General features: G+C 30.6%; 3 protein-coding genes across 3 annotated transcripts; all 3 read left to right on the top strand.

The window, feature by feature from the left end:
- The first annotated feature begins 422 nt into the window (after positions 1 to 422).
- Positions 423 to 1,681, top strand: LOC111241410 (CASP-like protein 4D1). Its single transcript, XM_022779271.1, has 3 exons — positions 423 to 571; positions 742 to 877; positions 1,430 to 1,681. The coding sequence occupies exons 1-3, from the start codon at positions 423 to 425 to the stop codon at positions 1,679 to 1,681; spliced, it is 537 nt and encodes a 178-aa protein (XP_022634992.1).
- Positions 1,682 to 16,935: 15,254 nt separating this feature from the next.
- LOC106756806 (CASP-like protein 4D1) lies at positions 16,936 to 18,299 on the top strand. Its single transcript, XM_014639401.2, has 3 exons — positions 16,936 to 17,199; positions 17,557 to 17,692; positions 18,042 to 18,299. The coding sequence occupies exons 1-3, from the start codon at positions 17,051 to 17,053 to the stop codon at positions 18,297 to 18,299; spliced, it is 543 nt and encodes a 180-aa protein (XP_014494887.1). The 5' UTR covers positions 16,936 to 17,050.
- Positions 18,300 to 23,134: 4,835 nt separating this feature from the next.
- On the top strand, positions 23,135 to 24,960 carry LOC106768497 (methylecgonone reductase-like). Its single transcript, XM_014653684.2, has 4 exons — positions 23,135 to 23,451; positions 23,845 to 24,088; positions 24,269 to 24,448; positions 24,530 to 24,960. The coding sequence occupies exons 1-4, from the start codon at positions 23,135 to 23,137 to the stop codon at positions 24,743 to 24,745; spliced, it is 957 nt and encodes a 318-aa protein (XP_014509170.1). The 3' UTR covers positions 24,746 to 24,960.
- The last annotated feature ends 224 nt before the right edge of the window (positions 24,961 to 25,184 follow it).

A 25,184-nucleotide genomic window follows, 5' to 3' on the forward strand; every position in this document is an offset into this window, starting at 1 on the left:
AATATAAAAAATTTATGTTGGTGTGTATTTTTTTATTAAAGTATTGGGTTACTACAACATACTACTCTTAATTTGCATTACTATTATCAGATGGTGTCTAGGTTTTGCTCTTTGGTAAAAGAACAAACACCAATAAAATATTTTTTAAGTGTTTTATTAAGCTGAAAACAATATCTTTGAATGAAATAAGTGTAAAAATTTAGGGTGGTGATTAATTGAACAATGTATTGGCATTGCTGTTTGCTCCAACATCCATCGAAATGAGGTTTTGCAGATTATACAAAACAAATGGCATTGGAGCTAACGAAGAAAGACCAAGAAATTAACCGTGTCTTGGTTATTAGTTTTGCATATAAAAGGGATTTCTTGGTACAAGATTGTAAGAACAGTGTTGGAGAAAAATACCTTAATTTGAAGCAAACATGGTGACAAAAGCTGTGGCCAACTCAATGCTTTTTCTTAGGATTGTTACTCTGGCAGCCTCAGCTGCATCTGTGGCCTTACTCTTTACTAACAAAGTCAGATTTGATGATGGAACACAGCTCAGATTTCAAGATTTCTATGCCTTCAGGTTATAAATTTTATTAAAAGCTTACTGCAAAATTTCTTTACACAAGCACTTATAATGTAAATTTCTACCATGTATAAATAGTTAGAAAATGCATATAAACCAAACTCTATTGAGTGAAAATAACCTTAATTTGTTGAAGCTTATATGGCATGGTTATGTGAAAAATGCAGGTATGAAGCTGTGGTTGGAATAATTGGTGGTGCATATTGTATATTGCAGCTACCATTTGCCATATATTATTCAGTACAGCAGAAGAGGTTGATACGCAATGGATGCTTGCCTGAATTTGACTTCTTTGGAGACAAGGTCCTAAATTTTCTTATTTTTGTTTTCTAATCCTTAGTAATTTAATTAAAATTATTACTATTGGAAGTCTCACGTCGAATATTGATAAGTTAAATTTAATATATATAAATATAGATGACTGCTAACTTCATCTTACAAGTCAGTTTTATAGAATTTAGTTAAATTTAAAGTTTTTTTCTTAACACAGTATAAAACTATCTTTTGATATCTAGTCTTACGTATAATATGTATATACTTATAATAAGTGTATGTTACAAGTCTTATAATTATTTTAGAATATATAAGTAGGTTGAAACTTTATTTTACAAGCAAATTTTATAAAATTAAATTAAGCTTAAAATATATATCAGACAATCTTTTAATATCTAGTCTCACATAAAATATGTATGTCTATTAGAAGTCCTAAATGACTAGTAACTAAAATATATAAGTATATTAAAATCTTAATTTATAAACCGATTTTGTGTAATTGATTTCGACTTTAAAGTTTCATTCTTAATAATTTTATATGCATGAACAAATTGAAAGAAAGTAAGTGGTGTGAAATTGCAGGTAATTTCTGTTCTTCTAGGCACAGGGGTTGGTGTAGGTTTTGGAGTGTCTTTGGAATTTAAAAAGTTCTTCGATGACTTATTTGACTCTGCGGGTGTCCTAAAGAGTGACCCTACAAGGAAGGCATATGACAGGTTTTTTGTTCGAGCGATTGTGGCTTCTGCTATTCTCCTTGCTGCATGCCTTTCTATGATCATCGTTTCTCTTATTTCCTCCATCAATCGAAATCGAAGCAAAGGCTTTTTTAATTAATTCATTTTCTTTTTCTTCATCAATTGAAGTGATTCATCACCTCCTAAATAAGTGTACTTCATCTGTTTCTCACGTCTTCACCATTGGATGGGGTGCAATAAGAAACTATCCAAAGAGAAAGAAAGAAGAAAGGAAAACAAGGCTTGGGCCCAAACCTTCAAAATGTGATTTTTGTATTTCAATTTGAGTATTTGGACCAATCATTGTTTTTACTTTTAATTATGGCTGCGAGTAATTCTTTTTCCTCTACAATTTGAATATTAAAAAATGACTAACTTAAGAATAGTTTTGGATCGAACTTGGTGAATAAAAAGAATTGTAATTAAAGAGTATTATATTGTTAGATATCTCGAATTATTACATATCTTGATAATTTATATTTAATTTTTATCTTAAGTTACTTTATTTTGTTATTATTTTTTACTTTATATTTTGAGTTCAATTCATATTTCCTTTCTTACAAATAAAGTACCCATGTGTATTTTTTTTCTCAGAGATTAATTTCATATATAATGTTTTAGTATATTAAATATGGCATCTAAAGTTTAAAATTCTTTTGAAAAATTTTCGCCGTCCTTATCCACTATAAACATCGCCACCGTTAAAGCTGTTGTTGTTGTTGTCATCTATCGTCGTCACCGTTGTTGGAGCTTCGGTTTCAATCGACAACCACACACTGCCATTAGAGTCTAGATGTGCTCTCACACGACAGTTAAAGTTCATAAACGTCGTCTTTTCCAGCCAAGCGTGGTAGTGTGTGTGTTGTCTTCTCCAGCTCTGATCATTCTTGTTGGACTTTCCGTGACCTCCTCTCTTTGGATCTAGACTTGTTGCCTTGATTGAAGAAACTTGGAATTTTAGGATTTCTCTGTCATGTTCATTAATGACTTCTTTTGTTGTTATCTCTTTTAATCTCTTTCACAAATGCGTTTGACCTGTCCATATAAATTATGTCAATGTGTAATTGTCTATTGATAAATTAGATGACATTAATTACACTAGTACAAAAATAGCATACACGTCGAATATTTTTGGCCTTTCACAGCGAATCCGAGAATGACGTCATATCAGGACGTTAAATTGACGTTAAATTTAAAAAATTGGACTTCAATTTAACGTCGAATTTTGCCAATAAACACCGTTAATTTAACTTCGAATTTTGTCAAAATACGACGTTAATCAATTTTATTTTATTTTTTTTTTAATTAATTGTGATCCTTTTTTTACAATTCTACGAGACCTGAAAAACAGATAAAACAACAAATTTCAGTTTTTGGTATTTGATAAAGCATGAACTATGAACAGTAATATATGATCAATCAAAGAACAATAACAAACAACAAAGAAGTTCAATCAAACAATAAACAAGTTCAATCAAACATTAACAACAAATAAGTTCAACCAAACAACAACAACAACAAACAAGTTCAACAAAAAAATAACAAACAAGTTATCAACAAATAAGTTCTTCAAAATGAAAAAAAAACAAAAATTAACCTTTAAAAGATGGGTTCATCGGTGAAAACAAACGAAAATCAGACCTAAAACAGTTAATTAACATGCATTTGTATCAAATGAAAGAAAGATTACATGTGATGGTCGTCAAACTTCATTCGAAAAAAGTTTGAGGAAAGAAAAGGGTCTCGCGCGCTGAGATAAAGTCAATGAATTTTTAATCTCCCGCTCAATTTTTTTTGAATTCACTAATCTTTTAACGTCTAAAGTTGGGGCATTCGACGTTTTATATTTTTTTTACGTCGAATTACAACTCTAAACGACATTTAATAATTGCATTTATTTACAAAAATGTCACCGTTCATTTTTAACGTTGGCTATTGAATGGTACGACGTTAAACACGTAACATTATACGTTGTTTTTGCACTAGTGTTATGTGATTTAGACATCAGACATTAAACTTTGACTTAAGAGTCAGGAATATATTAATCATATTACTAAAAAAGTGACGAATATTGCTTTTGCTGAGGTTTTCCCTTTGATGAAAATTGATGTTTATTGTTCTCAAGGGTGTCTTTCACTCTTCTTTAAATCAAGCTTTTCGTTCTTACTACACATGTTTTGAAGTTTGGGAACATGTTAAATTATTATACACCAATGACACTTAACGTCCTTATGGTGCTTGTCATGAACTTTTCAATGTTGTTGATCCTCGACATCAGGATTCTATGGTTGATTATATGGGTAAGATTGATGCTCTTTTCCATGAATTTGTAATGAGTTATTGCCTTCTGTCTCTTCACCTGTCCAAGAAATAGAGAACGATCATAATTATTGGCAATACATAGACTTGTTGATAAATATTTCCATGTTCCTGATCAACGTTGGGGTTCACATGTTGTACCCACTTTAACTTCTATTTGTTTCACTATTTAGCGTGTAAGTACTCCATCAATGACACTCCTACTTTTGTTTATGATGTCTTTGCATTAGCATCTTTACGTGATGATCGCAATTGTGACCACTGTGACAAGTTAAGCCACAAGATTGCATCCTCCTCTATCTATTGTTGTTGTTCACTGCAGATAGTTAAAACTTTCAGAAATCGAAAAGCAAGAATGAAAAGTGGTAGGAAGAAAGGAAGAAAAGAGGGAGAAGTAAAAGTATTGTATTAATAAATCCAGGAGATTAAAGTTAATTAAATTTCAAATTATTTTTACCTTTACTTTTTTTACACCATATTAATCTCTACTTAAAGTAAAACTAAGATAAGGCATAATTAAAAAAACCTATTAAATATAATAATAAGACAATGTGATTACATATTACAATTATTTATAATTTTCAAAATAGAAGGAATAACATTATAAAAAATGATACTCCAATATTTAATTTAAAAAATTGTAAAATGACACAAAACTATATAATTTATTTTTTCAATAAAAACTTTAAAAGAATATAATATTTTAATGAAAATAAAAATTGATTAAATTATGTTACTTACATATTTAAATTTCTAAGTATACTGATCATGTCGTTCTATTTTACCGAAACTGAACAAAACTATCCAACTATTTGATTTCTAATTATTTCTATAGTGTGAATTTTACGTTTTATTTCTTATTATACATCCATGTTTAAACTTTAGTTAGTAAAATAAAATCAACAATTGTATATTAAGATATTTTAAACTTTTGTAATACAAGAAAATAAGATGATACTTGACATAAATAAATAAAACACCAAATACTTTAATTTTAAGTATATGGTTGGATAATATTGTTACAGTAGCTGTCTTTGAGATATTGTTTACTTTTGTACTTTAAGTTTAACTTTATAATGACTTTTTGCTTTTTAAAGAATACTTCAATGATGTTAAAAGAGAAAAGCATGTAAAAATTATCTTTGATTTAAACGATATGAAAGGATATTAGAATAAGGGATATAAGTAGGAATGTCAAAAATATCCGTATTTGTTTAGAGATAAAATTTGTGATGAATAGTTAGTATCTAAATGTTTATTACTTGACAGATAGTAAGTATTTTAATACGTGCTTATAAATAGATTGAGTATAAATATCATATTATCCGTATTTATAGATATCTAATACTCACAAAAATTAAAATTAAAATTAAATTTATATTTTATTAAGTTAAATTTAATTAAAATTAAAATTAATTTATATTTTATTATATTAAATTTAATTAAAACTAAATTTTAGTTTAATTTAATATATATTTATTTTTTGTAATTTTATTTTAAAAATTTATAAGATATATACTTTTTAAAAATATCTACATGTAGATTTTAAAATAGTTGTGAGTATTTTTTAAACATATATCGAGTAAATTTTTTTTGTCACAATTTAGGTAACGAGTATCACTATTCATATGTTGTCATCATCCTTTAATATGAGTGATTGTTGTCCTAAAAAATAAAGTCGGAGTTTCAACTTCAAGTTTGCTTAAGCTAATGCATATCCAAAATAAATATTCCTAATACATTCATATATAGAGGGTGATGATCAATTTGTCTCAGCTTATTTCATGTTTAAGGTCTGTATATAAATTAAGAAATGTATTTAATATTTTTCATTTCATAATTAGTTATCTATATAGTAAAAAAATCTTCAATGTTTTATTGGTATAATCATAGAATAACTACAAAATTTTGTTAAAGCATATGGATGAAGTGTTATGTAAACCCATTCACAAGTATAACATTTATTTCATGTTCGGATGATGAATATAACTACTAAATAACATTAAATCTTTATTAAGTGAAGACTTATAAGTTTATAAGTTAGGTATTTTATATTCGTTCTATTTTATTCGAGTTTATTTAAATATTCTATTCATTATACACAGTAGATGTATATAATATTACATTTTGTTATCAATCTATTACGTTGAATCTAAATTTAATTAAATACTAAGGTATTAATATATAAATAAAGATGAGAATAACACAAATATAAAAAAATGGAAACAAGTTAAATACTTTTAGTTTCTAAACTTAAACACCAAATTAAAATTCATCCTCTTATCAATTGAATACATTTTAATCTTTAAACTTTAAAAATGAATTAAATATACACATTTCAACCTAATGATGTCAAATTGTTTAAACTTATTAAATAGTATTTCAGACTGACATGATATAAACAAACTCTATCAAAGTTTGAAATAAAAACAAATTTTATATTAAAATTTATGACTAAAAACATAATTAATCCAAATCAAAACTATAATATCACACTATTTACAGTGATTCCTAATTACAAATACTTTAATTACAAATACTTTAAAGGCTTTTGAAATTTTAAAGGCATGCATGACATAGTTTCAAAATAGATAATATACATCCATTTAACACCTTCAAATATATGAAAAATAATATTAATAATGGATCTGTTAAAACAATCATTAATTAATGATTGGAAAATGATATTTTAACATCATTTTTTAACACTATTTTGACACTGCACACGTGTCAAAATGTGATTGGACGATTTCAAATTAAAAAAGTTGAGATAGGAGTATGTTTGGAAGAAAAAAACCAAAATTTGTTTTTTTAATTTGAAATCGTCCAACCACATTTTGACACGTGTACAGTGTCAAAATAGTGTCAAAAAATGGTGTTAAAATTTTATTTTCCTTAATGATTATTCTCAACAATAATAGTTATAAATGAATATTTAAGAAGAATAATAATTATTATTTGAAAATTAATAAGAATAATATTAGTAATTAATGGATGAGACGAAACCTTGAACTTATTATAATATTTATATACGTGGAGGAGGTAATTAATTCCCTAACTCAAAATCTTTACTGTGTTGCATCCCATCCATTGAGATAAACCTCAGTCCTGAAAGAAAGGAGAAAGCTAAACAAAACAATGTCAGCTTCTAGGTTTGCACTGTACGGAATCGGACCGCAATCTTCCGTACCCATCGAACCGTACCTGTAACTGTTAAGTCTTCCTTTATCTTCTCCAAACCTATTCCCTTCACGCCACCGCAATTCCTCCGCCGCACTTCCCCCTCTTCCGCCGCCGCCGCCAAAACCCTACGCCCCGTCGCCGTCGACCACCCATGGTCGGAATGGATCTCCTTCGTGGACTGCTTGATCGCCAAAGGGTACCTCTCCAAATCCTCCTATTCCCACGACGAGACTAAAAGCTTTTACGCCAATAGGGTCTCTCTGAAGGACGGTTGTCTCAGTTTCGGGCGCGACCGTTACGACCCTATCAAGTCCGTTCCTCTCTTTAGTTTTTTTAACTGCGGTTTGTTTGGTGATAAATGGGGGAAATAAAATGGTGATGTTATGCAGGTTGCTGCCGAGGAGGGAAATCCGAGCAGTTGTTAATGGAAGGTGCCTTCTTTGTTTGCCTGTCCTTTACGGAGGAAACAAACCACCTGGCCGAAAACTTATTGAATCATACGCCAGAAAACTTCTCTCTCAGCTGATTCAGTTGAGTGAGTCTCCTGCTCCTCCTGATCCTGGATCCCAAGATTCGAGCTTGAGCCATGAGATTCGACTACTATTCGACAACTATATTAGACATTACGTTGTCTAAAATGCAAAACAGAGGGGTCAATAAAGGAAGCTAATACATTACGGATGAAGTTGAAAAGTGTTACAAAAAGGTTATCCCGTCCATACTCAGAATTTCCTATAAAAACACTCCTCTTTCAGAAGCCCGACAACTGGGATTCCTAAGTGATGAGTGTATATATTATGTTAATGAGATTCTTGTGTATTTAAATGATTTATTTAAATTGAATCTGTGACTATTGAATTTATTAGGTTTGAGAATTAAAGATGTTTAAGATGTGATTCTTAGTTGCGTATATTGTTTTGGATGTTCTATAGTTTATTTATAGAGTTGAAGTTAAAATTTTATTTATTTAAAGCATGAAATTGAATGATCAAAGCTGATCCATTCTGGTCAACTCTCTTATACAATTTTGAAAAGAAAGAAACGACTAAAGTGCAATTAGAATTAAAGATGTTTAAGATGTGATTCTTAGTACCATACATTATTTTGGATGTTCTATTGTTTATTTGTGCAACTGAAATAAAAATTTTATTCATTTAAAGCATGAAATTGAATGATCAAAGCTGATCCATTCTGGTCAACTCTCTTATGCAATTTTGAAAAGAAAGAAACGACTAAAGTGCAATTAGAGAAAAATTCTAGACTTTTGTGAAACTTTGAATAAAATAAAAAGGGTTAAAATGGGTGAAACTCATCTAGACATTATATCGGAAAAATACCAGGAGTTTCTAAGAATATCAGGAATAGTGAAGAATACTACATAACTAGGAATGGATGAAACTCGATTCTAGTCATGGTAAATAGGGATGACAACGGGTCGGGTCGGGCACGGATAATGTCTACCCGTAACCAGATCCGGCAAAAAAAAAATCCACCCGATACCCGCACGGATACCTATTTAAAAAATATCCGCAGATATTTTAAAACCCACGGATACCTGCAAATATTTAAAAAAATATTTTTTTATAAGTTATTAAAATAAAATTTAAATAGAATTACAAAAAAATATATAAAATATAATATAAATTAAATTAAATATAAATTAAAATTTAATTTTTGTTTCGGTTGAATTGTTCTGATGGTCAGTCGTCCTTATTTGCTTGGTTATCTTTTGATCTTCAATCCTTCCTAAGAATGCCATATAATCCGATGGGTTGTTGACGGGGACAATCTGACCTATTAGTTAGTGTAGTATATTTTTAAGCAATCAAACCCAATAATCAATACTGTATATTTTGTAAAGACCTATTAATATTTGTTAATTGTCCATAAATGACAATTAATTCCGATAGGTATACTTCATATAGTACCATTTTAATTAAATAAAATATAAATTAGATGTTAATTTTAATTAAATTTAACTTAATAAAATAAAAATTAAATTTTTATTTTTATTTTTTGCAGGTAGCGGATACTCGCATCCGACCCGTTTATAAGCGGGTATTAAAATATCCCTTATCCGTGGGTTTCAGGTAGTAAATATCTGCGGTTATCAACTATCCATCGCGGATTTTATCCACGGATATTCGCGGGCGTGAATTTTTTTGCCATCCCTAATGGTAACGGGGGTTACCGGGTTGATTAGGAAAAATCAGGAGTGGGTTAAATTCAACTTAACAGTGTATCAAGAAGATATCGGGTGTGTCTAGGGATATCAGTAGTGATAAAGAATACTACACAACCAGGACTGGGTGAAACTCGGTTCTAGTCATGGTAACGGGGTTACTGGGTTGATTAGGAAAAGTCAAGAGTGAGTTAAATTCAACTAGGCAGTGTATCAGGAAGATATCAGGAGTGTCTATGGATATTAGGAGTGATGAAGAATACTACACAATCAGGACTGAGTGAAACTCGGTTCCAGTCACAGTAATGGAGGTTATTGGGTTGACTAGAAAAAACCAGGAGTTGGTTAAACTCAAGTAGACGGTGTATCTGGAAGATAATGGGAGTGTCTAGGTATACAAGGATTGATGAAGAATACTGCAAAACCAGGAGTGGGTGATACTCGGTTTAGTTACAATAACGAGGTTACTAGGTATTACTAGTTTAACCAAGAGTGGTGAGAATACTCATATGTACTTCATTGAAAATTTAATGGAACCCTCTAAGACATCTTAGAGGTGAACTAGACATAGTTCATATGAGTGAAATAGGTCATATGAGTGAACCAATATAAAATATGTCTGCATAGTGGAGGAGAGTGGGTGGATGAATTTGAAAAGATTTAAGAGTGAATTAATTATTATTTATTTGAATGGATTTGAAGGTAAATGAAAATGAAATTTAGGTTAATAGAAATGTCAAGAAGTGAACAGACCAATGATGGATAAATGGGAGGTTTGCACTAACGCCTTGTTCGCTTGAACAGAATTCACTGTTCAGAGGCGAATACGAGCGAGGAAAAGAAATTTTTTCGTGTTCGCTTGTGTTGAAATGCGACGATGGATTTGTGTTGATTTGCAGGATTTCACTGTTGAGAGCATCTCACCTGTTTAGAAAGGATTTGCGCTGATTTACGTATAAAAGACTGAAATGCCCTGCACTATTACTAATATTTAAATACAATATTCAATCCTGATACGCAATGTTGTTCTTAATTTTAAGAATCGATTCGAAGAAGCAACCGAAAGCACTGTCCTGACCATGCATAGACTAGCGAGGGGATGAGAAAGAAGAAGCTTCATGACGAGGAGACAGGCAGATGAAGAAGATGAAGCTTGAAACAGAAGACATGTTCATGTATTCGGTTGGAGAGGAAGAGTATCCGGATCCAGGTTTTCCAAGATTTTGTGGAGGAACGGTATTCGAATAAAGTCTTTACGTATCTGGATCCAAGTTGTTGAAGATTTTGTGAAAGAAGCGTATTCGGATACACCTTCGTGTATCCGGTTCCGGGCAACGTAAGTGTGCTGCTGAGGTTGGGCATCCAGACTCCTGTTGAGCAAAGCCAGCACGAATATGCCATCGGTGTGAGCTTGTCTTTTTCGTGGGCATAGTACTTTAAGGCATCTTGGTGGTAGAAAGATTCAACATCGGGGAGGTCGATATTGAGGAGGTAGTTAATGATCCTACTTGCTGCAGCTAACTTCAGCTCTTTTGTCATGGTGAGCTGAGAACGGGGATGATGGTAGGGTCCAAGCCCCACAAAGTGAGGGTTGAAAGCTTTTGGGTGACCGTTTATCAAGAATTTCGGGACACGGCACACACACTTCATCTTCTTTTCCACAACCTTATTCTCCACGTTTATTACCACTTCTACGTTGTCGTTGGTGTTTTCTGCTTTCTCCGACACCCACATGATTTACGTTTTGCAAATCTCTGATATTTCCTTCTTCGGCATAAACATATATATACATATGGAAAAATGGAAAAGGGTCTTAAGTTCAAGAATTTGATATCATAATCACACCCCGTCATTTGTTTATATTATACTATCATATATCTATCCAACAATTCTAAAATCCAATATATTTAACGCAAGATTTCAACAACTTTTGGTAGATTTCACCATCTACCAATACTTTTTTATTAAATTTTTTATAATTTCTGTAAAAAATATTTTTTTTATGTTTGAGATCCTATAAAAAAATAATTTTAATAATTATTAATAAATTTACTCTTTTTATAAACATTTTTACATTTATATAACATTAAAAAATAACATTTTATATTACTTTAATAACTAGGGGCATTTTGGTCATCTTTAATTTCTATCAATTAAACTAATTTTTTAAATCTGTCACATCAATCAAATCTTACATTAATTTTCACAAACTTTACCCTCAAATCCACTATCAATTACCCACAAATCTACTCAAAAAAACAACAAAAAAATTATCCTCAAATCCACTCAAATCCATTCAAATCATCTCCCCCAAATCATCTCCTTCAAATCTTATTAAAAGAACAAAGCCTAAATGTTGTGTTGAGAGTACACTTTGGTCTTCGATGGGACGTTTATTAATTGGGAGGTTTGCGCTAAATGTTTTGTCGACTCGAGAGTGGACTTTGGTCCTCTGAGAGATATATGCTATGCATCCATTTTGGGACCATGGAATGCATTGCGTAACTAAAACTATTAGTTTCACATGTATTTTCTCATAGAAAGTGAAGTATAAGATATGGTAGAATTTCAGAGGATTATGGTACGACTTAAAGGGCTAGGTTTGATTTCTGAGGATATATTTTGTAAATTCCAAAAGTCGAATAAAATTATAGAGTGTTGTGCTAGCTTGAAATTTGATTATTACCTTTTTTTTTTGAAAAAATATGTATTTAGTTTTGAACTAAATTATAAAAATTTCTCATCATTGTAGATTGTTTCATTGCTTAGGTTCTTCTCCGTTTTTTTCCCGTCCTACAAATATGTTCAAAGGAAAAGTATGTTTTACACATTTTCAAACTCTGATTTAAAGAGAAAGTTAAATTAAATATTTTTCTATATATATATGATTTTTGTTGAAAATTAAAATATAAATTTAAATCTCATATTAAATAAATACGTAAAATTTAAATAATTATTATTTTAAAGTTAATTTTAGAACGTAAATTTTTTTTGTTTTATTATAGTTGAATCTTCCCTTCCATTTATGACGGAGTTTCCTCGTGAATCTCCAAAAGTCACATTCATTAATTTGATACATTAGAATGCATTATTTTTGTTTAATATTTTTCTTATTTATTTCACTTGTGGGTCAGTGAAATTTTATTAATTTGATATGTTTCTATTTCCTGTCTCTGTCCTTGGAGACATGTACGAAGCTATTATTACGTGAATGCAGTGAAGATTCCTAATTTTCCAGAACTAAAAACCAAACCAAAACAAAGATGTTAACGTCAATTTTAAACCGTGATTGTTTTACAATTACATTGATTATGCAAGAACATAGGAAGAAACCAAATCTAACTCACTGATTTCAATTTGAGTTGTGTGCATGAACATAATTTAATACAATAACACAAAAAAGTAACGTAATTTTGTTCAATTTTTAACTAATTTTTTTATATATTATTTTTAGAAAATTGAAGTTGATAATTCAATTCATAAAAATTGAGCATTGTTATATAATTTTTTCTGATCATCATTAAAAAAAAAATCTGTCTTCAAATTTTAGTGGTAGCAAATCTTCATGTACCTATTAGCATTAAATAATTTGATAAAATAAGAAAGTTTCAAAGCTTTCAATTTGATTTTTATTTTAGCGTTTTATGCTTCAGTTACACTCCTTTGGTACACCTGAGAAATTAGGGATAACTTTTTTTTTTTTAGATCATGGAGCTTTTCATTTTAAAAGGTCTTTGAGTTTCTTTTTTCTTTCATTAGTAATGCTATTTTTATGTGTACAATATTTTGGTTGACAGAGAAAGAAATACAATATGTGTGACATCCCATAAATTATATGGTACAATATAATATAACAGGATATTATCATTATAATATGACAGAGCAGTATGAAGATATACTNAGAAATTATAATCAGTACAATCATCCAAAATGAGTTGTAAACTTAAAACTTTACATACAAAGGAAGTCTCTCGTAATGGTATAAAAATGTCTAACATAAAACCTGGAAAAGTAGATACTACAACNGGATTATAAAGTCTCTCAAAATATATAGAGATCTAAGGACAGTAATCAGAAACTAAGTAAATACAAATAAACTAAAACGTTCCTCAAAATATAGTAAAGGGATCTAATAAAAAGGGTTCTAAGAGGTAGTGGTTGGATCCTCTGTCTCCAAAGCTTGCTCCAGGGAAACATCCTTTGACTCTGCTCACATCCAAAGGATTGGATGATCATCGCAAGGGGGAGAGCAAGCACATACAACAAACACAATGCAAGGGTAAGCTAGGTATAAAAAGCATGTTATAAATCAAGTATATCAAGCATGTAATGACAATAATACAACACAAACTATAACTGAATGCATTTTATTGATGCCAAGGACAGACCACGTGATTTGACCGTCCGGACTATGAAATGTCGAGTTCCAGGGGTTTGTGCACTTGTGGTGGCCCTACTGCTTTGCAAAGCCATTGCCGAGGGGTTTCACCCGACCACACACAAGTGTAAGTCCAACCAAACTCATTTTGGCCCATATAAAATGGAGACACCCAAGACTAGGACCACCTCCTATTCTCACCACATGACTCATCACTCTCTAATTGAGCATAGATGGTCATTAGAATGTCAAGGTAAACCCCATCCTGAACTCCGGCCATTCATACGATCAATCACGACAAATTACAGGGCACCACCATGTAACCTCCCTTGAGGATCATGGAATTACGTCCAATAACCATATTTTTCACTTTGAAACTTATCTCAATACATGAACCACAGATTACCATGATATTATCACATTGAATCCATATAAAACCATGTACATGTAACTATTCAACTTTGCTTTGCATACTGTCACAACCAGAATCGCGACGGGACGACTATCCAAAAAAAAAAAAGAAACGAGTTTGAAAAAGAGTTTGGAGTCGCCACCATAGTTTATTGCAGAAAACTACGGAAAAAACCATAAAAAGGATAAGGCTTAGTCTATGAAAACCATATTCTGGTTTCGGGAGTCGGTTACGTGTAGGGAAGGTGTTAGCACCCTACAACGCCTGCCCTAAGGCAGTACCTTTAATGCGCAAACTTGATGTGGTTTTTCAAAATGTTTAATTATCCCAGAAAATAAAATTCTAAAGAAACAAAAATATTTTTTTATTTTTTGTGCCCGACAAGGATTGACCTTGCTCCTACGTATTCTCAAAATGAGAAATCAGGGTTATGTAGTTCTAGAAAATCGTTTGGGAAATTTGTTTGAGGAATTTGTTTTGGACAAGATTTGGATTTTTTGGGAAAATGAAGAATAAGAGAAAGGTTTTAACCACAAGGCTGACGCGAATGGTCGCACGTGTGCTTAAACCTTTTAAAACATATTTTTATTATTTTAAAGTATTGAGTACTAAGCTGATGCGGACGATCGCACGAGCACTCATACCGTTATTTAAGTTTTGGGATTGAAAGTATTAAGTACTAGGCTGATGCGGACGATCGCACAAGTACTTATACTATTATTTAAGTTTTTTTTTTAAAATTATTTTTATTTTTTACTTTATAAATTTTACTTTTTATCTTTTTTTTGTAATTATTTTTATTTTCTACTTTTCCTTTTTTTTCTTCTTTTTTTCGTGCCTTTCCTTTTTCCCTTTTTTTCTTCTTTTTTCTTGTCTTTCCTTTTTCCTTTTTTTTTTCTTCTTTTTTCTTTTACTATTTTTTTTTTCTTTTTTCTATTCTTTCTTCCTTTCTTTTTTTTTAAAACTAAACAAAATAGTAAAATAAAATTAAGAATGACAAAATAACATAATAATAAAAAAAATAAAAGAAAATAAATGAAATAGGGCAACAATATATATAACACTATTTACACTTCAAAAGAACCACAAACGATCCAAAATCCAATGAACTCATACTTAGACAAGGAAAATGACTTTGAAACCATCACCAACAGTTCCGGAAGGGTCTAAAACCCCTAGAATGACCTAAAGAACGTCCAAAACGGATATCCGGAACCCCCTAAACTATCAAAAACAAAAGCAACAGCAGAAAAGGGCGCCCGGGCGCCATATTTCTGGCAAAACGCCGAATCAAAGGGCGCCCAACGCCCTTTTTGGCGCCCAGGCGTGGATTCTGCAGAGTTTTCTGCAGATTGTAGAACTCACCCACCCAAAATTAGTTCTAGGCTTTTTGATGAGGTTCTAACCTTCCTAAATCGAAGTATAGTTCATTTTAAACTGGTTTAAGGGTTTACACTCTTTCCTAACACTCATCCCTAGTAGTTATGCATAAAATTAGGATCATTTGCTTCACTTTCATTCACTTAAGAGATCAAACTCGAATTTACCAATTGTAATCTGTTTCGGACTATCTAAAACTCTTAATTCAAATTTTGACTACTCTAGTTCCTCTAAAATAGTCTAAACCACCTTGATTTGCCTAGCTTTTCCTTTATAATCTTTCACAACAGAATTTTGCTTCCTTCTAACATTTTAAATTCTCATTACCTCTCATCCCATCTACTTTATTAGATAACAATTTCAGAATCAAAATTTGACTATCACATAACCCTTTATTCATACACACTTTTCATCAAATTTCAATTCAAAACATCAACATTTCACCCAATCACTTCAAATTACGCTCTTCAAACAAAATTCACAAATCATACAACCAAAGATTTATTATAATAGAGAAGGAGTCTAGCTTCCCTTACCTGGAAATNCCAAAGTGCAGCTCAAGATTTTTCCTCCGCAGTTTCTACATTCTCAAGGACTCCCAAAACCCTAAAGACCACAAGTAGTGATCAAAGACAACTCTTAGAGCTGGGATTGAAATTAAATTGAAGGAAAGGACACAAAAGACACATGCAATCAGTGANATTGTAGGTCTTAGGTTTCCTAACAGCAAAGAAAGGGGAAAAACAACTTACTCGATTAAACTGAAAATTTGATCGGTGCGACTCAGAGCCTGTGACGTCAAGATCGTCTATGCACTTTCAAAATGGAATTCCAATGGCTCAACGGGAAAGAAAGCTAGAGAGAAGGCAATATTTTGAAAGAGCAAGAGGTTAGTGAGAGCTGGTTTGGGAAGAAATGAAATGATATGATTTCAGTAAGTGTATAATGGAGCTACGGTTATGGTTTAATTTTCTTAAAACATAATTTTATTATTTTACTATTATTAAAATTTATATTTTAATTTATAGGCTATTACAATATGGTAATAAGAAAACTCCCTTTTNATGATTATCTCATCATCGTCACAAACTATTATTTTTTTTTTCTCTCCATCACCTCCCAAGTGGATAAAATATAATTTTAGTTTTACTTTTAAATTTGGTATGGGGTAGAATATTTTTAATTAAACACGTAATGCAAATTTTGTTTACTTTACAATATAAAATAATTATAACTTCATTTGAGTTTTAACCATACACATGTTAACTAAACCCTTAAACACTAACGTAGAAAATATTATAAACAGTGTTTGAAATGAAAATTATAAATAAAAATAAAAAATTATTATAAGTCTTTGTGGTCCTAAAGGTAGAAAAACCGATGAAGATCAATTAATGGGGAACAACGAGGAAAGTGAGTGATGGTTTCTCTGTAATGGAGTGTGGAAAAACTTAGTTCTGAGATGTTGATGGCAGTAATTGGATTTAAGGAGATGATAGAGAAACAAATAGTATCATCTTGACTTGTTTTGTGTATAAAAGGGTATTCAAGAAGGTAAGAAAAATGAGAGAAAATAGCAAGGAAAATTAAAGAGGTAGCTTTGTTTGAAGTTAAAATGGTGACCAAAAGTGTGGCTAACTCAATCCTTGCGTTGAGGATAGTTGCTCTTGCAACTTCAGCTGCATCAATGGCCTTACTCGTTACCAACACCTACAAATTTCAAAACGGTGCAGAGGTCAAATATCAAGATTTCAGTTCATACAGGTAAAAAAAATCATCCAAACCTTTGAAAGGTTTCATATATACATACATCCCTACTAGTAAAATATTGTCCATTTTAAGTCAAATCTTCATGAATTGATTTTGAGACCGTTTCTTAACAATGAAAGTATGTATGTGTATATAAATCTATGTTCAACTTTTCTTTTATCTGATGTGAGACTTTGTCGTTAAATTTTTAATAAAATAAAAAATTTTTGCGTAATCTTAGAGAACTAAAGAGGAAGTAGTAAATTTGGCCTTAAAACCTTAAATATTTATGTTTGACTAAGAAAAAAGTTTGGTAAAAATGAGCAGAGCTTCTTGTATCTCATTGTTGGCGTTGGTATGTAAAATCTGCAGCCTTGTGGTAGCTATGGCAGTAGTTGCGTGTGCATATTCTATACTGCAGCTTCCATTTGCCATATACTATGCAGTACGACACAAGAGGCTCATAAACAGTGGATTCTTGCGAAAATTTGACTTATATGCAGACCAGGTATGGCTTTTTCATTATTATATTATCGCATAAAATATACTTAATAATACAAATCAAGTTATTAGGAATTTTTTGGGAAAATGATATTTTGAGACCATTTTTTGACATCATTTTGACACTGTACACGTGCCAAAATGTGGTTGGACGATTTCAAATTAAAAACACAAACTTTGGTTTTTTTCTTTCAAATATACTCATGCTTTAACTTTTTATTTGAAATTCTCCAATCACATTTTGACACGTGTGCAGTATCAAAATGGTGTCAAAAAATGGTGTTAAAATATCATTTTTCAATTTTTTACTCTATAATTCTTGGACATTAATATATATATGGATGTTAATTTGGAAGGTAATTAGTCTGTGTCTTGGCGTAGCCATTGGTGCTGGTTTTGCATTGTCTGTGGAATTAAAGAAGTTCATCGAGGATGATGTCAAAGCTTCGGATGATTTTAAGGGCACATACAACGATATTTTGATTCGAGGATTCATTTCTTCTGCTTTTCTTCTCGTCACCTTCTTCTCCATGGCTATCCTTTCATTCATTTCCTCCAAGAATCGACCCAGACAGCAACCCAATCCCTCCCTACCTATATTTTCTCCTATCTAAATTTATATAAATGTAGAATATTGGTAAATGAATGAGACATATGAATAGATTTTTTTTGTTAATTCCTGACAACAGGAACCACACTTTATTTCATTTCCTGTATATTTCGTACTCAATCTCTTCATTAACTATAAAGTCTATTTTTTCAAACTGAAATAAAATATTAGTTCTATCTAACAAATAATTTAAAAGTATTTTTAACTGCAACATATATACATTTTAGGATGCACTGACATCAATTATTTTACAACACGTTATTAACGTTATTTGTTAAATCATCATTCGTAGTAGTGACATTATTAATTTTTTTTAACAAATATAATTGAATAGAATAATATGGCTCTTGAAATTAAGTATACATAATAAAATTACAAAAAGAACAAACAACACAACGATAACTCACCCTATATATTTCTCAACAAGAAAACATATATGCTTCAATCTTTAACTAATAAACATTAGATAACTAAAGCTGATCGAAACTCACCCAAGAAGCTTATTGAAGATTCATCCAATTCAGAAAGCTTAAGAGAGATTCATTTAGAGAATTACAACTTAAACTAGGATTACGAGAATGAAAGAAAAAAGACTTCAAAAATTTATACTTTTATGGAAGATGGTGTTTTCAAACTTGTTCTTTACTTCTATTGAGCCTTGTAAATATGTATATCAGTATTTTCTTTAAATCTTACATTATGACTAAGTTCTCATGTCATTTAGGTTTGATTTTGGCCATTTCTTGGATTTGCTTCTTAAATAATCGATTATTTCATATGATATTCAATTATTACAAAGAGTTTTCAGACAAAAATAAAATTCTTATTGAAATAATCAATTATGAGATGAAATAATCAGTTATCCTAGTCAATTTTTGTTAGTTTTGAACCTTTTGAACTTACTTGTTGAGTGGGATGCGATCTATCACGTTTTGGGCTTGCTTGGCCATAAAATACCTTCTAAAACTTGGTAAATGAGGAGACTTCCATACATTGCATCTACTCTTGAGAAACTTGCAAGTCCAATGTATTTTTCTAATTCATTATTTTCATTTTCATATAGGTTCACTCTTCTATCTTATAAATAGGAGTGACCACCTCTTGTAATGATAGCTTGGAATGAATAATAGAGAGAACTTATGCTCATTTGCAATCTTCCTTTGTCTAGCTTACTAGATAGATGTCTTCAAGATGTCTCCTAACCTTTTCTTGATGATTGGTTCAACTTCCTTTAAGAAATACTCCAAACCCACTCTCCAAACACAACATCTTTCATCATTACATCCTTATTCGTCCAGTATGTCATTTCCATGGATTCTTCTTCAACTTGAATAAAGAGGGTTTCCATCATCTTAACACTGAGACTTGTTCCTTTTATGTGGGTTTTGATCCATCCTTTGGATTATACTCCATTGTTGGTGTCTATTAGAGCTATCAAAACGGGTAACTCGGCCCGACTCGACCAGACTCGATTCACCACGGGTTGGTCACTTAGTGAGCCAACCCAACCCAGCTCATTTATTAGCGAGCTAGAAAAATTCGAATCCGGTTCGACCCACCACGAGTTGGTGGGTAAACGGGTTGACTCACTGGCTCACTTAATTACAATTTTTTTTAAATAAAAAAATTACAAACTTTCTATAATTCAAATATAAACAAATTTTAATCCCAAATTTCACTACCAACATGGGAGTTTAATTAATTTTGAAAATAGGAAACTTAAATAATTTTTTCAAGCAAAAAAGTAATAATAAATATCTTTTCATAAAATTAAAATTAAATTTTAATAAAATAAAATTAGGTAGGTGGGTTGGTGGGCCAACCTGGCCCACCACGGGTTCAACCCGCATGAGCCGAGTTTAAATGAGCCGGGTTGAAATCTGATCTGCATAAAAAAATACAATTTTTTTAAACCCGACCCTACCCGAACCGTGGTGGACCGTATTGGCCCGCAGGTTGTGACCCATTTTGACAATTCTAGTGTCTATTGTGCAAATTAAAAAAGATTGACGTAGTCCATCTTCAACATTTGAGTTTGCACCAAATCCCTTTTTTATATTATTTTATGTTATCTCTTTTCTCTCAATCTTAGACTTTTTCGAAACTCTTGGAAAAAAGTAGGTTTAATATCTATTTTGGTCTATATTTGTGACCTTTGTCCAAAGTCGTCCTCGAGTTTTTTTTATGTTCAAAGTAGTTCCATTTTTTGTAAAATTTGATCTTTTTCGCTAACGGTGTCTAAATCGCTAACAACGTAGAATCCACATAAGAAAAACAAAATGAACCGTCACGCAATAGAGCTCACAATGGCTTACTCACATCATCATCTCGCCATGTCATCACCATTAACAAAGTTACTTTCCCCGCCATTTGAACGCACCTCACAAAACCCATCTTCTCCAATCTTTTCTTTTGAAAACAAAGATCATCCCACTCATTCATCTCTTTTGTTTCCCTTTTTTCATTATGTTCATCATCAATCTTTCGAAAACAAAGGTCACACCTCTCTTCCTGCAAACACAAAGAACTTCAAAGCCTCCATAAATAAGGTACCACAAAAATTCATTCTTGAACTATTGGGTAGGCGAAAAACTATTTTTTTTTCTTTGTTTTGTTTGTTAATCCACTTTTGTGTTTTATTGAACGAAAACCATTTTTGCATTATGAAGGCAAACCATTATTGTTGCACTTGTGAATGCGAAGCATGCACTACTTTTGAACATCCTTCAAAGTTGAAGTATGTGAAGCCTAATCCTTCTTTTTTTTTTTTTTTTCATTATGGTTTTGATTCATTACTAAAGGCAAAAAATCATCCTCTTTTATCTTATCTGGATATGTTTTGATTATTGAATCGAAATACAATGTTTAAAATAATTAATGTCAAAATTTTTCCTTACATTTATGAATAAGAAAATAGTTATAGGTACAAATGTATATAACAATATATCGATTATCGAATGAAAATGGAAATAACACAAAAATTTCATATCCATTAAATTTAGGAATCAGGATGTGAATAACTTTTTTTTAGGATATATATGAATTAATGAAACCCGTTTCCCATCCCACCTCCTTATCATTTATATTTATAATAGCTTTCTTTAAATTTAAATTTTAGAAGAAAATTAATTTATTTCAAAATATATAATATTAAAATTAATATAAATATTAAATTTTAACTTATTAAATAAACATGTTAAAAATGTAGAATAGGATTATGTTTACCATTTAATAAATATATATAATATACTTATCAAATTTAATAAATACAATGTTTGCTTAATTAAGTGTACCTGTTTTTTCTTTACCTCCAGATAGATATTAAAAAGATATTAATTATTAAAAATTGTATTGTTCTTTTAGGTGTATGGCAAAATAAGACTTGTAATAATATAATTTAGTGACATTACCTTACTAAAGTATTATATATTTGATAAAAAAATTAAAAAAACATAATTATATAATATTTTTAAAATATCATTAAATTCTTGGAGGATTTATACAATACTTTAAGTCTTATAAAATTTTAGAAAAATGTTAGTTGTTATAAAATAAAATTATATTAATAATAATTCTTTTCATAATTTGATTTTTAATAATAAAATAGTTGAATATCAATTTACAAGGATCAAAATTATAAAATTTTGAAGAATAACAGTTCTTAAAATAAAACTTGATTAAAAAATGTTCTTTTATAACTTTGATTTTTAGTAATAAAATAATTGAATATCACCTTACCAAACTCAAAATCATAAACTCCTGAGTTACTAAAATAAAATAAAAAATTATTATTTTCTATCTTGAAAATATATTTCTTTATTAACAATCAAATAAAACACTAATGAAAAAAAAATGAGTTTAAGACTCATTCAAATAAATATTGCAAAAATGTCTTCAGAGTTAAATTACAGTGGAAAATAGAAAAATAAAATTAAGATATTAGTTTCCAGAAAAATAATGTAACATTGATATAAACATTAATGTGTAATTAATAAATCATCAATTCTTCTAATTTAACTCATTATATATAGTATAAATTGATATAAATATTATGTAAAAACATTAAAGTATAATTAATAAATAATCAATTCTTTTAATTTAACTCATTATATATACTATCTATATAAATGTTATGTAAAACCCTTAATGTATAATTAATAAATCATCAATTCTTCTAATTTAACTCATTATATATAATATTGATATAAATGTTATTTATTACATACATAATTAATTAAATTAAACACTATTTTATAAATTAAAAAAATTAGTATTTAATATAGATTTTATTATTAATAAAAATTTATAATTAGTTTGTGAATCAAAATATAAGTTGCTCTATAATATTATTAGTCTCTATTAATAATTAGAGGTTAATTTAAAATTTAATAATAATTAAAAATTTTATAATTAATAGTAGAGATTAATTTAGATTCTGATTAATAAACTAATTATAGATTTTTATTAACAAAGATTATTTTAGATATTTTTTAGTTTAAAAAAATAGTGTCTAAGTTAATTAATACAATGAGTAATTACTTTATCTTTAAATTAATTATTAATTAATGATTTTGTTTTTAGTGAATTCTTAACTTGTTCAAGTAATGTTGAATGGATCAGGGCTTACATATATCAATTCAGTAACCTTTTTCTGAGTTATCTTCTTAGAAAATATCAGGTTTAATTCAGTTTTAATCAGTGAACATTGTTTTACAGTTTTAAGGATGTATAGTACTAGCCAAGCATAATATAAACATTTTCTTCATATGATTTGATCACTTTAATAAACCTGTTTTAATTTTCTGAAACTGTTTTATTTGATTCCATTTCACAGAAGCTATGGAGGCAAAGACAATCCCAGAAGTGGTGCTGAACTCAGGGCATAAGATGCCCAATTTGGGTTTTGGCACAGGAACAGTGCCATTACCACCACCGAATGTGCTCATTCCTGCATTCATTGAAGCCATTAAAGCTGGCTACAGACACTTTGACACTGCAGCATATTATGGTTCTGAGGAACCTCTTGGTCAAGCAATAGCACATGCACTGGATCAAGGTCTCATCAAAAGCCGTAGTGAACTATTTGTCACCTCCAAACTCTGGTGCACTGAAGCTCATCCCGGTCTTGTTCTTCCATCACTCAAGAGTTCATTACAGTAATTTTGTTACCCTTTTATTCGATTGTTAAATTTTAGTTTTTGAAATTCTCTATATTTTGTTCATTGTATGTATGTGTTGGCTGATAGGCACAATTGTCACTATTTCTCTATCAAAATTAGCATTTCGTTTTGATCATCATTTTAACATCACTCAAATTTATGATGAGAGAAAATATACGATTACTGTTGATCAGAAGAATGTACATTAAACGAGGAAAACTCACTTTCTGAGTCTGCTTTGGAGATTCACAATGCTGATATATTCTAAAAGTTGTTTAGATGCATAATTTAATTTGGATTGAAAACTCATTTAAATGTTTATTTGATACTGAATGTGATTTGTGCAAGATTCATCCTGAGTATAATGATTTGAATGTTGCATTTTGATAGGAGAATGGGCCTAGAGTATGTGGATCTTTACCTAATCCATTTTCCAGTGAGGCTGAGGCAAGGAGTTAAAGGATTAAATTACGGCAAAGATGACATTCTTCCTTTGGACATGAAAGGAACATGGGAAGACATGGAACAATGCTCTAAATTGGGTTTGGCCAAATCCATTGGTGTAAGCAATTTCGGGGTGAAAAAGCTTTCGCAACTTCTTCAGAATGCAATTATTACTCCTGCTGTTAATCAGGTACTCTCATACTGATCACCTGAATGAAACCTTCACAATTCATTTTGTTCTTGGTCCTTTCGTTTGAAATCCATCCTTCTCCAAAAGCAGTGTACAATGTTTTGAATTGTTGCCAAAGAAACTAGTTTGTGTATGCAATTCAGCTTAAGCATGTGTGTTTGCAAAATGCATCGTCTCCAGGTGGAGATGAACGCAGCATGGAAACAGGAAAATGTGAGAAAATTCTGCAAAGAGAGAGGAATTCATGTAACTGCATGGTCTCCTCTGGGAGCCAATGGAGCTGTGTGGGGTTCCCTTGCTGTTATGGACAGTCCTATTCTGAAGGACATTGCATACAAATCAGGCAAGAGTGTGGCACAGGTGAGTTAATAATAAAACATGATAAACAATATAGATGGATTATGTGATGTGAAACTTAGTGGTAAGTGTGTGCAATTGCAGGTTGCACTGAGGTGGATAATAGAGGAAGGTGCAACTCCAATAGTGAAGAGCTTCAACAGTGAGAGAATGAAGCAAAATCTTAAGATTTTCGATTGGGAGCTGAGTGAGAGTGACTCAGAGAAGATTAAAGAAATACCACAGCATAGGGGTTTCAAGGGTGAACGTTTTGTCTCTGAGTTTGGCCCTTTCAAAACTTTCGAAGAACTTTGGGAATGACTGCACATCAATCTCATCAATGCTGTTTTCAAGTGAATAAAACACAGTGTTTCGCTTCTTCTAAGACCTTTCCTTTCAAATAAACAAGCTTTTAAATAACAGTTTCATTCTCATTAGCATAATTTTTATATTATCAAACAGTTGAGAACTAAATATGCATGAATTCAGTATTCAATAATATTCCAATAAGCGACACATTTCTCAACCGTTGCCATCGTTTTCATCCTTCTCTCTACGTGCTTTGTCCAAACGGTTGTAACATAATGGTTTTTTAAGGTACGTGTAATAACATAATGGCATTCTTTCCTGCCAAATATATCTTTTATAGACTAATTGCTCTCATACTTAATAGTCATATGTTGTTCCATCATTATGATTATTTGAAGAAAATAATAATAAAAAAATCAAATATTAAGAAGGAAAATGCTTTGTTACATAC

Source organism: Vigna radiata, chromosome 1 (assembly GCF_000741045.1).
Source record: "Vigna radiata var. radiata cultivar VC1973A chromosome 1, Vradiata_ver6, whole genome shotgun sequence".
NCBI classification, from domain to species: domain Eukaryota; kingdom Viridiplantae; phylum Streptophyta; class Magnoliopsida; order Fabales; family Fabaceae; genus Vigna; species Vigna radiata.